Genomic DNA, 17,861 nt, shown 5'->3' with positions numbered 1-17,861 from the left:
TACTGCACTCTTAGAAGCATGAAGGGGACCAGCAGTGGGCAAGGTTTCTAGAAGCTTAGGGAGAGACAGTGATTGCCTGGACCTCTGTGTCAAGAAGTAGATTTTTAAAACATAGGAAAAGGTATTGAGAAAACTATAATAAAAAATGAAAATCAGTAAATATTTGTATAACTTTAGTTTAGAAGAAATGTAGAGGGTCAAATGGGACAGTTGTCTTGTAGAGCTGTTGGGATATATTTTGTGAATTAGCTATTAAACCAGACTTTTGAAAAGAAGACTGGTTTGGAACTTCAATCTATTGTGATTGACTACATATGCAGGAGGTAACAAAGTCACAGTCACATCCAAATGGCAGAAGGTAGCAGAGATGTAAACCAGGGTAACCGGTTACTGGTAAGCATGATTAACTGGCACCTGGCCTGACCAGTCCCCCGCCTGTGCTGTGGTGCTGCAAATATAGCCTGTTCTGGCCAGAATAGCATGGCCAAACCCACCGTGCCACACTGCAGGTAGAGGGGAGGGGGAGTGTACTCGAGGCCAGACAGAGCAGGTGCACCAACTGGCCATAACAGCCCAGCCAGGACTACTGCACCCCACCACAGGCGGGGGGGAGGTAGGGGTGCTCCAATGGCCCCTTGCCTGCAGCAGAACACAGCAGGCTAATTAATCAGTTAAACATATCATTTAACCTGTTAACATTTTTAACAAGATTTTACATACTTACAGGGGAGTAGCCACCCTCACTTCTGCTGACTTTGAAAATTTTGGCCCCTGCACCTAGTAAGTGGTAAGTGTTTTGCTAGAGACAGACAGACAGACAGCATGCACTATGTTCCTTCCCCAAAGATTTCACAATTTCAGTTCAATATAGTACAACAATGAAAAGTGGGAGGGAGAGATGGAGCTAGGAAGAACAAGTTCCAAACTTTTTCTTAAAAATATTAAGGCTAGGTTTTGTTTGATTTTCATAGGCAAGGCTGATAGCACTGACCATTTTTAAAGTTAGCCAATACTTCCCAATTTAAGACCATGTTATCAATTGCTCACAACTTTGCCACAGTAGGCATTTGGATTGAAGTTTTCCAAGAGATCTGCTTTGGTTCTATTTTTTTCCCCAGCCAAAACAGTTCAGCCATTTCCAAAAATGTGGACAGGGAAATGTAAATTTTGCCCATGTTAAGTTCTGGAAACTTCCCACTTGGTCATTGAAAAGCTCCTACTCCTCCCCCACATACTTTGAAAAAGGGATTTGAAATTTGGCAAGAGGTGCTCTGTGTATCAGGGATGTGCCTTTTGCTGAACCTGTGAAATCCACTCAGATTGGCCAAGCTATAAAACTGGAAAAAAATACAGTATTTTGCAGTTTCAGTAAAGAAACTTCAGATTTTTAGCAGCTAAAAATCTCCAGTTTCCATCCTCACTAAGCATTCTACATCCCCTTACAGCTCCAACTGTTGACCAGCTGTACCTGTGCCATCCCCACATAGTAACTGAGAATGCTCTCACCAGCCTGAGACTAAATGGAGGACGGCCTGACCTTTCCTGTAATGGCTGGCTGGGATGGAAACTGCACTGAAACTGAGAGCAGGAAGTCTCTCTCCTGTGGTACCAATGACCTCCTGCTAGCAGCCAGCCACCGTGGAGGAGAAAATGTATACCAGAACAGGCTTATTGGCTGCTGACTGACCATGTGGAACATATAAAAGTTTGTAGATATTTCTTTCTACTCTTCTAATTTTCAGCAACAGTGTTTTTAACCCTTAATATTTTAGAAATAGTAGGATATTTCTTGAATTATAGTAGTTACATAGTAACTCCAATTTTTGTTTTAAAATTCTTTAAAAAGAATAACTAACATACTTTGTGCTGATGCCATGTATTTGGGTCCCCCCCCCCCCCCCCTTTTGGGGTTATTTTGTCAAGTAGGCCCATCTAAGGGTCATATACAACTACTATTTTACATTGCATGATAAATAGTCCAAGATATTTACAGCTTTACAAAGGTGAACCACTGTAGAAAAATTTTTTACTTTTAGCAGATAAGTATAATGATTATTTTTCCCATAATAAAATCAAATTAATGTCTAACTCAAACTAATCTCTACAGCTGAACATGAAAATCTTCACAGTTGCAGAATTAGAATGGTATTTCATCCTCCAAAGAAAACATAACAAAAGATAGGTAACGCAGGTCTTAAAGGGGGAGCTGCGTTAATCTGTATCTGCATAAACAACAAGGAGTCCTGTGATACCTTAAAGACTAACAGATTTATTTGACTCGTGAAAGCTTATGCCCAAATATATGTTAGTCTTTAAAGTGCCACAGGACTCCTCATTGTTTTTAAAGGTGAAGGTAATCTTGCTTTGGTCTTAAAACATTAATTCAAATGTTTATCAAAAGCAAATATACTATTTTTGCCATAGTAAAAGAGCATATTGCCATGTCAACATTCATTTACAACCTCTACTATCCAGTACTTAGTGTAAGTAATGCTTAAATTTGGGGGAAATTATCCTGCATATTTTAGCCTCTCCTTTCCCCTTTGGCCTCGTTTTTGAAAAAGCAATCTTTAAAATTGCATTTTTTATGCTTCTTTTGAGAGTTTCATGGGGGAAGGGTGAACACCAAGCTCAGCTCTAAATGCAAAGCATAAGGGAACTCACACAAAACTGTTCTGGGGGAAGAGAATGTTAATTACTAACCTGCAGTAAAGAACAAAAATTCTTTGATCTGCACAATGTCATCTCAAACTATTAATTTAGTTTAAAGAGCTAATTCTTATTAATATATAAAGGAAATTAAATGCTACTGATCTGTCAATATTAATAAGAGTGTTCTCTCTTAAATTTTATGAAACTGCATTTCTCAGGAAATTGGTAATGAAGACAACAGCATTCTGTGTTTGAATGTAATAAAAACCTGTTCACTGATGCCAGACAGTGTTCAGTATTGAAGCCAAGTGACTTGTAATAAGGCTAGGAGGTCACAACAAAAATAACAGGCGAGGTGAGGAGAGCAATGGCTCAAACAGACAAGTTTTAGCTGATGACACAATCCAGAAGGGGGAACTTGAAATGTGAAGAAGACAGTTGTTAAACTGAACAACATTGAAAAAGTGTGTTCTGGGCATTCCATACAATCTGAGACTGACCTGGATCCTTCCTGACCCCACTACATTTAAGAGTTCAATTATTCAAAAGGGCAGCTCTAAACAGAGACCTGACACAGAAAAGAATAGTAACTCATCTTGCAGTAACTGTTGTTACTTGAGACATTTTGTCCCTATGCATCTCACTACTGATGTGCATGTGACCTTTGCACGGGAGTTTAGAAGGGGTGTCTCAAAGGTTTGCATATGCCCTGCATGCCCCCTCTCTCTTCCAAAAGGAACAAAGGTCAGAGCTAATTGTCTACCATTCAAATTTCTTCACTGTCCAAAGATCCCAAAAGACGACTCTGAGCTGTGGGCACAGAGGGAGGGGGGGAGGTCTGGGATCCACATGCACATAACATCTTGAAGAACAGTTACTGCAAACTGAACTGCTCGCTCGCTCTCCTAAATTCCTGTGCATGTGGCTCCTACTTCTGGTGATCAGCCAACAGAAACTAAAAGTTCTTGTTAAATGAATGCAGGACTTTTCAGTCAATCTGTGGGTTTGTTCTCGAAGCTGATATTAGCAAATAATGGTTGGTGAACAAGTGCACTGAGGAGCAAGGAGACCTGAAGTTTGGTGGAATGGGCAGTAACTTGATCAGGTAGTTGCTGTTTGTTCAGGTCATAGATTACCCTGACACCCTGATACAGTCTATAGTCCATTTCAAAACTCCTTGAGCAAAGAGAGGTATACCTTTACATGAACAGTCATATGAATCAAAAAGTCTAGATCTTCTATTAAGGCAGCACAAAAGTGTCCTTTTCACATTAAACAATTTTGTTTAATCCGGAGATGAAAAAAAATACAGTTAACTGGATATGAAAGTCCAAAAATACTTTCAGAAAAAATGTTGGATGAAACTTCAGTCCTGCTTACACAATTTGGTTTGTCATGAATGTCTGGATTTTTGCTTACATTGCATGCAAAGGTAATAGCCACCAAAAATGCAATTTCAATTGAAACTGGTCAAAGAGCACTTGAACAGGACAGAGGCTTAAAGGAAGGCACCTTTAGAGAAGTAAGAACTAGGTTTAAATTTCAAAAAGGTGATATTTTTCTTATTGAAGGAAACACTAAGACACAAACATTTTGCGCATTGGGTGACAACAAACAGAAGAACTCTGAGTATGAGAATGAAAGGCTGAAATTGATGCCTTATGAATCTTACATTGAGTTACAAGAAATGCTAGACTGTTTAAGGGATAATAGATACTCAGAAATTACAAAGTAGATGCCTGAAAAGGGTCATAACATTATCTTCTCCCATAGCGAGAAGCTCTTCCACTGAGCAATGTACATCCTTCTAGTGGAATATTTCTTGCTGTATAGAAAATATTTGTAGACATCAGTTGCACATCTCCTAGCTGCTGGCATCAGCCAGAGAGAAATAACGATGTCCGAAGAAAGGATGTGGAATCTGGATGAAGTATATGACTGGAAGGCTAGGATTTTGTGTCCACCTGAGATGGTAGCATTATGGGTTGTTGACTAGAAAGAGGCCTTAAAATCAAAACTGACATGATAGAGCTGTTAAGATAATCTGTGCCTTGTCTTGCTTTACCTTCCCTATAGAACTGTTCAGGTAAAATTGCTATTGTTCAACCTTCTATTAGTAAGGATGTTAAGAAGCGGGTAACTGGCTAATCGTGTAGTCGACACAAATTGTATCAACTACACAATTAGTCGATAAGAGAAGGCATTCTGTCCCCGCTCGTGCTGGGTCCAGGAGTTTTACCCTGGACTCTGGAGTTTAAATATGGTAGGAGCTGTGCTGCCTGTGTGCCCGGCTCCTACTACATTTAAACTGCAGAACCACAGTAGTCCTGGAGCTGGCACAAGCCAGGACTGCTCAGTCCCGGTTCGCACAGAGTCCCAGATCTACCCACGCTGCAGCTCTGCATTTTAAATGTAGTAATAGTCAGGCGGGTCTTACTACATTTAAAATGCAGAGCCGCAATAGCGGTAGCTCCTGGACCTGGCGTGAGCCCGGACTGAACCAGGCTTGTTCAGTCCCAGCTCATGCTCAGTCCCAGCCTGGGGAGGGGAGGCGAGTGGCACTGCTGAGACGATGCTGCGGGGAACTGGATTTCAAGCCCGCTCCCCCCAGCACTGGCTCCTGTTTCCCTCCCCACTTGCTGCCTCTGATACAAAAGCAGTAATGGGGGTGGAATGTGAATAGTAAACTTGACTAGTTGCTTACATCCCTAACTAGAAGAGGAAGAAAGAAGTTTTAAAAGAGAAGACACATGGACTACATTAAAAAAAAAAACCTAGTGAGAATGCGACTTTTAACGTTTTAAATGGCAGCATTAAGTCAGCAGTTTATTTTGTACCAGGTGCTATTTTTAAAAAAAATTCCACTGAGAATCTGAGAAGATTCTAAGCTATTTAATGAAACATGTGCAACTCAAATTGTTTTAAGAGCCTTTTGAAGTTCTGTTGACAGTCTACTCAAGTTTCATTATCATGAATTATGATGTCATTAGGAATGCAAAGAATAAATATATACATGCTTTAAAAAAAATCCCAGATAAAAAGTTCCATAAATTTCAAACAAATACAATGTATTTTCTAGGAGAGTGAAGATTAGGGATGTTAAATTTAATTGAATCAACTAATTGATGGAATTTCCATCAACTAGTCGATTAGTCAATAAGCAGGGTTAGTTCTTGGCCCTGACAGCTAAACTCGCTGCAGCTTTGCCTTTTAAATGTAGTAAGTGCCAGAAGACTCTTAATACATTTAAAAAGCTGAAACACAGTGTGGGGGACCCGGCACAAGTGGGGACAGCAGATTCCCAGCTCACACTCTTAATATATTTAATCTGATTCCCAGCAGGCTCTTAATATATTTAAAAAGTAGAGGCACAGCATCTGAGACTGGGAATGAGCCAGGAATCAGCTGATTCCTGGCTTGTGCCCATGCTCGCTACTGCTCTACCTCCCCTGTCTCCTACAGAGATGGTGCTGGGGGGAACCGGCTTTTAAGCCGGCTCCCCCCACTTGCTGCCTCTGATAGAAGAAGCGGGGGGGGGGGGGGGGAGAGAACCAACTATTTGCTTACATCCCTAGTGAAGGTACTGAGAAAACCACCAAAAACTATTCTTAGTTCAAGTTTGGAGGAGATTATGAATTCTAAACATTGAAACCAATATTGACTGGATATGTATCACCTCAGGATGGGTTGCAGAAATAAAGTTTCTTGACACCCTACACAACTGACTCTCGGAGCAGCTACTTCTGGAAACCAGAAAGGGAGAAGCAATTCTTTATCTAGTCCTAAGTGGAACATAGGTCTGGTCTAAGAGGTGAATATACTGAAGCACTTGCTAAGGGTGGAGGGAAGGGAAAAAGAGAAAGACGTCCACTACAGTAGCACAACTTCAGAAAGGGGAACTACGCAAAAATAAGGAAGCTAGTTAACCAAAAATGTAAAAAGGTACAGTACCAAAAGTGAAATGTATACAAGCTGCATGGAAGCTTTTTAAAAACACAATAATAGGGGAGGAAATAAACCCAAATTAAAAAGTACCACAGGACCAAAAACTTTACACCATGGCTAAACAATGAAGTAAAAGAAGTAGTTAAAGGCCAAAAACATAGCATTGTTAACCTTTAACAATTGTAAATTAAATCCTACTGAGGAAGACAAATAAATCGAACTCTGGCAAGTCAAGTGTAAAAGTATAATTAGGAAGACCAAAACAGAATGTGAAGAGCAACTAACCAAAGACTCAAAAATTAACAGCAAAAATAGTTTACGTACATCAAAAGCAGGAAGCCTGCTAAACAATCAGTGAGGTTACTGGACGATCAAGACACTAAAGGAGCACTAATGGAATATAAAGCCATTATAGAAAAACTAAATGAATTATTTGCATCAATCTTTGATGCAGAGGATGTAAGGGAATTCCCAAACCTGAGCCATGCTTTTTAGAGTCCAAATCTGAGGAACTGTCCCAGACTAAGGTGTCAGAGGAGGCTTTGGAACAAATTGATAATTAAATAGTAATAAGTCACCAGAACCAGAGAGTATTCACCTAAGAGTTCTGAAGGGACTCAAATTGCACAGCTACTAATTGTGGTATGTAATCTATCCTCTAAAATCAACTTCTGTACCAGATGACTGGAAGATAGCTAATGAGATGCCAATTTTTTTAAAAAGGTCCTGCAGGCAATATCAGCAATTACAGGCCAGTAAGCTTAATTTCAGCAGCAAGAAAAGTGATTGAAACTATAGCAAAGAACAGGATTATCAGACAGAGTACGCCTAGACTACAAACCTCTTTCGAAAGAGCTCTTTTTAAAAAGCCTCTTTCGAAAGAGATCGTCTAGACAAAGGGAGGGGGGAGGGGAGAAGCGGAGGAGGCTTTGCACGCTCTCCTGCCCCCAGGCCAATCAGAGCCTGGAGGCAGGGGAGCTATGTGAAGCTTCCTTGGCTCTGCCCCCACCCTGCAAGGAGCACATGGCAGTACCACATGCTTCTCACAGGGCGGGAGGAGGCTTCCCGTGCTCCTCCGGCCCCAGGCCCTCATTGGCCTGGGGGTGGGGGAGCATGCCAAACCTCTTCCAGGGCATGGGTGCCTAGTGGGAAGGGGGGGCCCAAAAGGGGCTTCCCCACCCTCAGACCAATCATGGTCTGGGGGTGGGATAGCCCCATCCCTTCCTGTTTAGGCACCACCCCTTCCTGTTTAGGCCCTACCCCTTCCGGGGTGGCACGAGGTTACTTAAAAAATTTTTGAAGTGGCCCCCAGGCAAAAATTATTGTTCACCCCTGAATTAACATGATTTGGTGAGGAAGAATCAGCACGGCTTTTGTAAAGGAGGCTCTTGCCTCACCAATCTATTAGAATTCCTTGAGGGAGGGGGGGGCCACACAAAAGTGAACAAGAGCGATTCAGTGGATACAGTGTATTTGTACTTTCAGAAAGCCTTTGACGAGGCCTGTCACTAACAGATCTTAAGCAAAGCAAGCAGTTATGGGATAAAAAAAGATTGTCTCATGAATCAGTTAAAAGACAGGAAACAAAGGATAGAAATAAATGGTCAGTTTTCACAATGGAGACAGGTAAATAGTGGTGTCCCTCTGGGGTCTGTACTGGGACCTGTAATATTCAACATAGTCATACGTGATCTGAAAATGGGGGTAGAAAATGAGGTAGCAAAATTTGAGGATAATACAATACTACTCCAAGTAGACTGAAAAGAGTTACAAAGAGGTCTCAGAAAACTGGTGATTGGGTAACAAAATGGTACATGAAATTCAATGTTGGAAAATGCAAAGTAATGCACATTGGAAAACAAACAATCAATCAATCTCAACTACACACACAAAATGATGGGGTCTAAATTCGCTCTTACCACTTGTCATGATCATGAGGGTTAGCCAGCAGCCTGGGGACTAAGGGGTTAATTATGTCCCTTACAGGTAGAGTCGGCCAATAGGAATGTAGGTAGAAATTTCAAACTGGGACAAAGGAATTTTTGGTTTTTCCCTCCTTTGTCCCTGGGCAGTTTCTTCTCCAGCTACTGAGGGGGACAGACACTACATCTCCCTCCAGGAAAAGACTCTTCACTATCTGTAAGTAGGGTAAAGTTTAGATAAATCCATTTAATGTTTTATGGTTTGGGAATGGTAATCTGATGTTTGTGAATTTAAAATTAGGTTTTTCCTCTACTTTGTAACTAAGTTTTGGCCCATGGTGGAATTCCCCCCATGAGTATATTAATTTGTGACTTTTCCATCTAGTCATTATGCTTGCAACAGGAATATTGTGGTGATAATAAAAGTTCTCTCTCTTTTCTTTTTATTAATCTGGTGTTGGTTAATTTGTGTGTCCTGGTTTTTACTTTAGGGGTGAGATTTCCCAAGTGGTGTCCCCCTTGTTTCCTTATCATTACTTGGGTGGTGGCAGCAGATTTTTATCCCCAAAATCTAGGTTTTTAAGATTTTGGGGAAAAGTTTTATACCAAACCCTGGAAAGATATGGTTTTGGGGTACTTTTGCAGGCCCCCATTTCTGCAAGTATCGTGCCAGAGTGGGGAAAAACCCTTGACACCACTAAAGGAAGATCTTGGAGACACTGTGCATAGTTCTCTGAAAACATCAAGCAACAGTTTAAAAAAAAACCCTAACAATGTTAGGAACCATTAAAAGAAGAATAGATAATAAGATAGAAAAAAATCATAATGTCCCTATATAAATCCATTGTTCAAACACACCTCAACACATGAAGATCTGGACACTCAATCTCAAAAAAAGATGTAATAGAACTGGAAAAGGTAGAGAAGGGCAGTAAAAATTATTCTGGGTATGGAACAGTTTCCATATGAGGAATGATTAAAAAGATAGACTTTTCAGATTGGAAGAAGACATTTGATAAAGGTCTATAAAACCATACCATGCTCAATGCTTTTCAACATTTTCATCACCAATAGGAAAGTAAATATAAAAATCACTGCTGATAAAATTCGCTAATGACATAAAGATTGGCAGACTTATAAATGACGATGTGGAAAGAGCAGATATTTGGACTGCTTGGTAAACTTGATGCATTCAAACAAAATGCATCCAAAGGCTAAATTACATATAAGGAACAAAGAACAAGATCATAACTAGAGAATGAGAGACTATCTCCTACGAAGCAGTGACTCTGGAAAGGATCCTGGGATCAGACTTAACAATCAACTCAACATTAAAAAAAGGGCCAATATGAACAAAGAAAGAGAGGGAAGGAAAAAAAAAGTGATTTTACCTCTGTATATAATAATAGTGGGTATGTCTAAACTACATGCCTCTGGCAACAGAGGCATGTAAATTAGACTACCCAACATAAATCAATGGAGCTGGGATTTAAATATCCCCGGCTTCATTAAAATAAAAATGGCTGCCACGTTGTGCCAGCTCAGGTGATCGTTAGCACAGTGCGGCAGTCAAGACATGGATCAGTAGACAGGGAACGTCTTTGTCGACCGCTCCCTTATGCCTTGTGAAACGTGAAACAAGGCATAAAGGAGCGGTCGACAAAGGCGTTCCCTGTAGACCGATCCATGTCTTGACTGCCGTGCTGTGCCAACGATCAGCTGAGCTGGCACAGCGTGGCGGCCATTTTTATTTTAATGAAGCCAAGGATATTTAAATCCCGGCTTCATTGACTATGTCGGGTAGTCTAATTTACATGCCTCTGGCGACAAAGGCATGTAGTCTAGACATACCCAGTGAGACCAACACTGGAATATGGTATCTAGAAGGCATATGAAAGGTTAATCTGTAAGTATCATCCTTACCAGTTCCAGTTAATCATTAAACAGTGGAGGGTTGGAGCAGCTTCTCACCTGCTTCAGGCAGGGGGCTGCTCCAGCCTTGCGGGGGGCCAAACATGGACAAAGGTTGCTCTGGTTGTCCAAAGTAGCCCCTGTCTGCAGCAGGCCTGGGAGAGAGAGCAGGGGGGACCGCTTCAATAGTGCTGGAGCAACCCCTTTGCCCACAACTACCTTTAATTGGTTAACTGGTTAAACGTCATGTTTAACAGGGTAACCAATTAAACGGGATTTTACATCCCTAGTATCCAGTGCCTATATTTGAAGAAGGAAGTTGAAAAATTGCAGAAGATACAAGAGAGCCAAAAAACCTGATTTGACGGCTGGTAAAAATGCCATATCGTGAGGGACTTAAAAAGCTCAATCTGTTTGGCCTATGAAAAACAAGATGGTGATGTGTTTTGATCACAGTACAGAAATACCTGCACAGGGTGAAATACAAGGTACTATAGGATTCTTTTATTTAGGGGTGTAAGCAGGGGCTGAACTACTGCTTGTTATCAGCCAGCTAAAAGGAGGGAGCTACTCTGGCGGTGGGTGTGCTCACTCCAATTGTTGAGCTCTGTAAGATAATTAACTGTTAACTGTTGATATGTAAATACAGCTCATGCCAGGAGGGGGAAGGAATCGAGATGTGGTTATGTAAATCCTACTCAGCCAGGGCTGATGGAGGATCAGTGTTAGAATGGAACATGGTGTATTGTAAATAATTTGGGGCTGTTGTGGGGGTCACAAATTATGCTACCCCTAAATGTGGGAACTGTAAAACATGACACCTGTGCTTGCAGAAGAGACACCATCACTGTAAGAAGTCTCCGAGGAACAAGCTTCCCCCCTTCCAGAGTTGAGTGAATGGAGTTGGGGGGGGGGGGAAGGGCTAAAGGGCTTGAGTCAGCCTGCTTCATGCCTGCCAGGTGTGAGCTGTAAGACTGGCCCAACCTGCCTCTTTCCCCCTTTTGTTTTAAGGACAGATCTGAAGTAGACTCCAGGAGGAGTCTTTTTGCTAGTCCAGAGGAAGCGGGAAACTTTTGCCAGTCTAGGTGATGGCTAAAGAGTTGAAATCACTAAGAGCTGAAATCACTGGTTTGGCTGGGAGCCAGACCCATTGCAGCCAGTGGAGTGGCTGGTGGGAATGACTGGCAGATGGCTGGTAAAAGCGGCGGCAGGCGACCAGCGGAGCAGCCGGTGGGAACAGGCGGCTGGCAGAGCGGCCACTGGAGTGTAATAAGACAGCTGTTGGAGCGTGGCGGAGTGGCTTGTGGTAAAGGATGCAGCAGAATCATATGGAGAGGTGGTGCCGTCAGCCTCGGACCGCGTAAGGTGCCCCATCAACCCGCCTGCCTCCCTTTCCACCCAGCTTGGGAGGTAGAATCCTGCAGGTGAACTTTTGAACTCTGGGTGGCACTGACCAGGGACAGAGACTTTTGGGGTGTCGGATTCTGGCAGATTTTGGGCTGCTGGACTTTGCTCATGGTTTGGGCTATGAACTCTGTTTGTGGTATTTTCCCAAGTTAGTCATGTGACCTTTCTCTGTTTCATTAAATGTTTCTTTCCTATACTCAGACTCTGTGCTTCTGAGTGGGGAAGCATTGCCTCTCAGAGGCCCCCATGGGTGTGTGAATTTCTCAGGCTACTGGGTGGGGGCTCGAGCTGGTTCTGTATGAGATGGACCCCTAGATATTGAACCTGGCCCTGGTTGCTGCTGGGCCTACCCGGCAGAAGGGTAACGGGGGGGGGGGGGGGGGGGGGGGGGGGGGGAGGCATAACAAGAATCAATGTCTGGAAGCTAACGGCAAAGTTAAAGGAGAAATCCGGTGCAAATTTCTAACAGTGAGAGTGATTAGTTCCTGGATAAAACTACTAAAGGAAGTGATAGATTCTTCATCTTTTGAGGTCTTCGAAATAAGCCTAGATGCCTGGCTAAAACATATTTTGCCAAAACTAAGTTATGCTTTAGTGAAACACAAGTAATTGGGTTCACTATGGGGCACTGGGTGAAATGTAATATGGTATACAAGAGGTGACTAGATCAATTAAAGGCCCCATCCAGCCTTAAATTTTATGAATTAGACTCATTGGCTACGTCTACACTGGCCCCTTTTCCGGAAGGGGCATGTAAATTTCACTAGTCGTCGTAGGGAAATCCGCGGGGGATTTAAATATCCCCCGCGGCATTTAAATAAAAATGTCCGCCGCTTTTTTCCGGCTTTTAAAAAAGCCGGAAAAGGGCGTCTAGACTGGCCCCGATCCTCCGGAAAAAGTGCCCTTTTCCGGAGGCTCTTATACTTACTTCAAAGTAAGAATAAGAGCCTCCGGAAAAGGGCACTTTTTCCGGAGGATCGGGGCCAGTCTAGACGCCCTTTTCCGGCTTTTTTAAAAGCCGGAAAAAAGCGGCGGACATTTTTATTTAAATGCCGCGGGGGATATTTAAATCCCCCGCGGATTTCCCTATGACGACTAGTGAAATTTACATGCCCCTTCCGGAAAAGGGGCCAGTGTAGATGTAGCCATAGACTTTAAGGTCAGAAGGAACCATTATGATCATCTAGTCTGACCCCCTGCACAGTACAGGCCACAGAATCTCACCCACCCCTCCTAGAATAATCCTCTCACCTATATCTCAGATATTGAAGCCTTCAAATACTTTGAAGACCCCAAGATGCAGAGATCCTCCAGCTGTGATCTGTACCCCATGCTACAGAGGAAGGCGAAAAACCTCCAGGGTCTCTGCCAATCTACCCTGGAGGAAAATTCTTTCCCGACCTCAAATATGGCGATCAGCTAAACCCTGAGCACGTGGGCAAGACTCACCAGCCAGACACCCAGAAAGTTCTCTATAACAACTCCTATCATCCCTCCATTGACCTATTTCCCACTGATAATGAATGGTCAATTAGTTACCAAGATCATGTTATCTCATCAAACCATCCCCTTCATAAACCCATCTAGTTTAATCTTGAAACCAGATAGATCTTTTGCCCCCACTACTTCCCTTGGAAGGCTGTTCCAGAACTTCACTCCTCTAATGGTTAGAAACCTTCGTCTAATCTCAAGTCTAAACTTCCTACTAGCCAGCTTATATCCATTTGTTCTTGTGTCCACATTGGTATTAAGCTTAAATAATTCCTCTCCCTCCCTGGTATTTAAAGAGTGCAATCACGTCCCCCCTCAGCCTTCTTTTGGTTAAGGTAAACAAGCCAAGCTCCTTAAGTCTCCTTTCATAAGACAGGTTTTCCATTCCTCGGATCATCCTAGTGGCCCTTCTTTGTACCTGTTCCAGTTTGAATTCATCCTTCTTAAACATGGGAGACCAGAACTGCACACAGTATTCCAAATGGGGTCTCACCAATGCCTCACTAACACCTCTTTATCTCTACTGGAAATACCTCGCCTAATACATCCCAAGACCGTATTAGCCTTTTTCACGGCCATGTCACAATGGCGGCTCATAGTCATCCTATAATCAACCATGACTCCAAGGTCCTTCTCCTCCTCCGTTACTTCCAACTGATGTGTCCCCAGCTTATAATTAAAATTCTTGTTATTAATCCCTAAATGCATAACCTTACACTTCTACTATTAAATTTCATCCTATTGCTATCCAGATCTTCCTGTATATCATCCCGATCCTTTTCTGAATTGGCAATAGCTCCTAACTTTGTGTCATCTGCAAATTTTATCAGGACACTTCCACTTTTGGTGTCAAGGTCAGCGATAAAAAGATTAAATAAAATTGGCCCCAAAACTGATCCCTGAGGAACTCCGCTAGTAACCTTCCTCCAACCTGACAGTTCACCTTTCAATATGACCCGCTGTAGTCTCCCCTTTAACCACCTCTCAACTTTCATATTACCGTAATCCCTATCTTTTCCAATTTAACCAATAATTCCTCATGTGGTACTGTATCAAATGCCTTACTAAAGTCGAGGTAGATTTGATCCACTGCATTTCCTTTATCTAAAAAAATCTGTTACTTTCTCAAAAAAGGAGATCAGGTTGGTTTGGCACGATTTACCTTTTGTAAAACCATGTTGTAATTTGTCCCAATTGTCATTAGCCTCAATGTCTCTAACTACTTTCTCCTTCAAAAATTTTTCCAAGATCTTGCATACTACAGATGTCAAACTAACAGGCCTATAGTTAACCGGGTCGCTTTTTTTCCCTTTCTTAAAAATAGGAACTATAGTAGCAATTCTCCAGTCAAATGGTACAACCCCTGAGTTTAGAGATTTATTAAAAATGTTTGCTAATGGACTTGCAAGTTCATGTGCCAGTTCCTTTAATATTCTTGGATGAAGATTATCTGGGCCCCCCGATTTACTCCCATTAAGCTGTTCAAGTTTGGCTTTTACCTCGGATATGGTAATATCTACCTCCACATCCTTAGTCTCATTTGTTATGTTACCATTATCCCTAAGCTCTTCATTAGCCTCATTAAAGACTGAAGCAAAGTATTTGTTTAGATATTGGGCCATTCCTAGATTATCCTTAACCTCCACTCCATCCTTAGTAATTAGCGGTCCTACTTCTTTTTTGTTTTTTTCCTATTTATATGACTATAAAACCTTTTACTATTGGTTTTAATTCCCTTTGCAAGGTCCAACTCTACCTGACTTTTAGCCTCTCTCACTTTGTCCCTACATGCTCTAACCTCAATAAGGTAGCTTTCTTTACTGATCCCTCCCATTTTCCACTCCTTATATGCTTTCTGCTTTTTCTTAATCACCTCTCTGAGATGCTTGCTCATCCTGCTTGGTCTAACACACCTGCCTATACATTTTTTCCCTTTTCTTGGGATACAGGCTTCTGACAGCTTCTGCAACTTTAACTTAAAATAATTCCAGGCCTCCTCCACCTCAAGATCCATAATTTCTTTAGTCCAATCAACTTCCCTAACTAATTTCCTTAATTTATTAAAGTTAGCCCTTTTGAAATCAAAAACCCTAGTCTAAGGACATCTTTGTAAAAACAAATTTTACTTGCTTTGGACTTTTAACTTTGTTATTTCTTTTTGTTGTTTTCAATGTTAAAATCACCTCCATTGCAACTAAATTATGAAATCATCAAGAAGTCTACTAACCTATGAATTCTTACTTGATGGGGAGAGGGGAAATAAGCAGTAGAAACAGATTAACGCTTAAGCAACAAAAGCAAAGAGAAATAGAAAGCATCATTATATCCAGATACACACTGTAAAACTCAGTTTAATTAGTTAACTGGTTAAACATTATGTTTAAGTGGTTAACCACTTAAATGGGCCAGGCAAGGGGCTGCTCCAGCCCAGTTGTCCTGAAGCAGCCCCCCTCATCTGAAGTGGGGCAGGCTGCTTAGGCTGGGGTGGGCCTGCCATGGGCAGAGGCTACTCCAGCCTGGCTGAAGTACCTCACACCTGTGACAGGCTGCTCTGGCCAGGCCAGGATTGCTGTGGGTGAGAGCTTCATTAGCTGAGCTAGAGCGTGCTTGCCCTCCCCCCGCTCCTCCCCCCCCAGACAGAGCAGCGGGCTGCTCCAGTTGGGTTGGGGGCCCATTGCTGGTGGGGGGATGCTCCATTCCAGCCCACAACTGATAATGGATAAGCATCACTTGATAAGAGTGATGCTTACTGGTTAACCATTGACATCCCTACTATAAATACTCACAAAACCATCTGAACAGCTTTGAGGTATGGTGGGTAACCTGCAGCCCACGGCCCACGCACGGCTTGTCAGGGTAAGTCCCTATTGCCTGTATCGCTTCCAACAACTCCTGTTGACCAGGAACAGCAAACTGCAGCCATTAGGAGTTGTGGGTGGACATACCTGCCTACGCAAAGCAACCTGTCTGGCAGGCAAGCGGCTTACCCCGAGGAGCTGTGTGCAGCCAGTGAAGCAAGTTGCCCACCACTGGCTTTGAATATGTTTCCCATTTCTCAATTGTTGATTAAGAGAAAGGTTTTTTTTAATTTTTAAAAAAAGCTATATTATAGTATGAGTTCAGCCATGAAACTGTAGCTGCAGTATGCTTGTATTAAAACAAACCTAATGGCAATATCATATACCACTACATTATTTAGTCCAGAGAATAGGACATACCTTGTACATTCTATCAAGGTAATTTTAAGTCGGCCTTCCGTCAATGGAAAATCTTGTATGTTGAGATCCCGATCTTCATATTCCTCAGGTGACATAACTTGAAATGGAAAAAATGGCTTGAACCTGATAAAATAAATATAAAATCTCACTTTTTCCATAAACAGAACTATTTTAAAGTTCAAAGTACATCAACAGGACTACCAGGTACAAAGAATGAAAGCAATATATTTACAGAGCAATATTTTGGGGTAAACAGAAAATCAATTATCCTTAAAAACAATTTAGGACAGAAAAATAGGATTTCATTTTCTACAAGTCTTCCAGACCAAAAAAAAAAAAAAAAAAATGCTTCTGGACGCTACTAAAATTCTTCCATGTAAGAAACTGAAGAGTATATAAACATAGCAAGAATATAAACACTTTGTTTTCACTGGATTAAAACACAGATTATTTTAATGTCATACCCCAGAATGCCAGTAATTTAGAGTATATAATATTCTGTGAGCTCAAACTGCCTGGTTGTATAGTATCTTAAAGAAAAATGTTGTATTATGATATGTTAAGAAACTGTACTATAAGCTTTCAATTTACCTATATACTGAAGTATTTATGCCAGTGTTTCTTAAACTTTTTAAGACTGAGGAACACCAAACAATTTTTTTTTTTAAATGAGGAACACCAAGGATCAAGATGGACACATGGCCAGAAGTAAAAGTAACCCTAAGAACTTTTCCCTCCATCCTCTTACCCATAGGGGATGTTTGGCCCTCACCGTACCCTCTCTCCTCTGGTGCTGGTCTCTCCCCTGCCTGTGTCTGCCCTTTTGCTTCATCCCCAGAATCCCCTGGCAACTGCACCTTCCCTTTCCCCTGTACCCTCCTGGTGCTTCCTCCTTCCCTCACTGCCTCTGCCCCCTTTCTCCCTGATGCCCATCCCCTCACCACCCTTTGCTCCAGTTCTTCTCATACCCCTCTGTGCCCTCACACAACTTACTCCATCCCTGCCTTCCTCATGCCCACCCCTTTCAACCCTTTCCCCAGCACCTCCCTCTCCCCTTGCTTCCTCTTGCCCCCAATGACCTTCCTCTCTCCTTTCCCGCATCACCCTGTCCCCTCCACCCTCCCACCCCCACTGACACCTCCCCTTCCTCCTCCTGCCTTTTTCCTCATTGTCTCCACTTGGCCCCCTGGCATTTGTCTCCTCCGTCCTGTCCCTTGGGTGCCTTCTCCTTTCTTCTCCTGTCCTGCCCCCCTCCCGTCAGCAAAAGCCCTTTCCTCTCCCACCCTCCTTTCTCCTAGCTCTCTCCAAGCCCCTC

The 17,861-nt window shown here is 42.3% G+C and overlaps 1 protein-coding gene across 1 annotated transcript in view; it reads right to left on the bottom strand.

Annotated features, from left to right (window-relative positions):
* PDZD8 (PDZ domain containing 8) overlaps positions 1–17,861 on the bottom strand; it is a 132,557-nt gene that overhangs the window by 77,488 nt on the left and 37,208 nt on the right. The window contains exon 2 of the mRNA XM_014573726.3: positions 16,547–16,669. Within this exon, the coding sequence (XP_014429212.2) occupies positions 16,547–16,669 (123 nt within the window). The remainder of the gene's footprint in view (positions 1–16,546; positions 16,670–17,861) is intronic.

This window comes from Pelodiscus sinensis, chromosome 8 (assembly GCF_049634645.1).
Source record: "Pelodiscus sinensis isolate JC-2024 chromosome 8, ASM4963464v1, whole genome shotgun sequence".
NCBI classification, from domain to species: domain Eukaryota; kingdom Metazoa; phylum Chordata; order Testudines; family Trionychidae; genus Pelodiscus; species Pelodiscus sinensis.
This window is presented reverse-complemented; position numbering and strand designations above follow the sequence as displayed.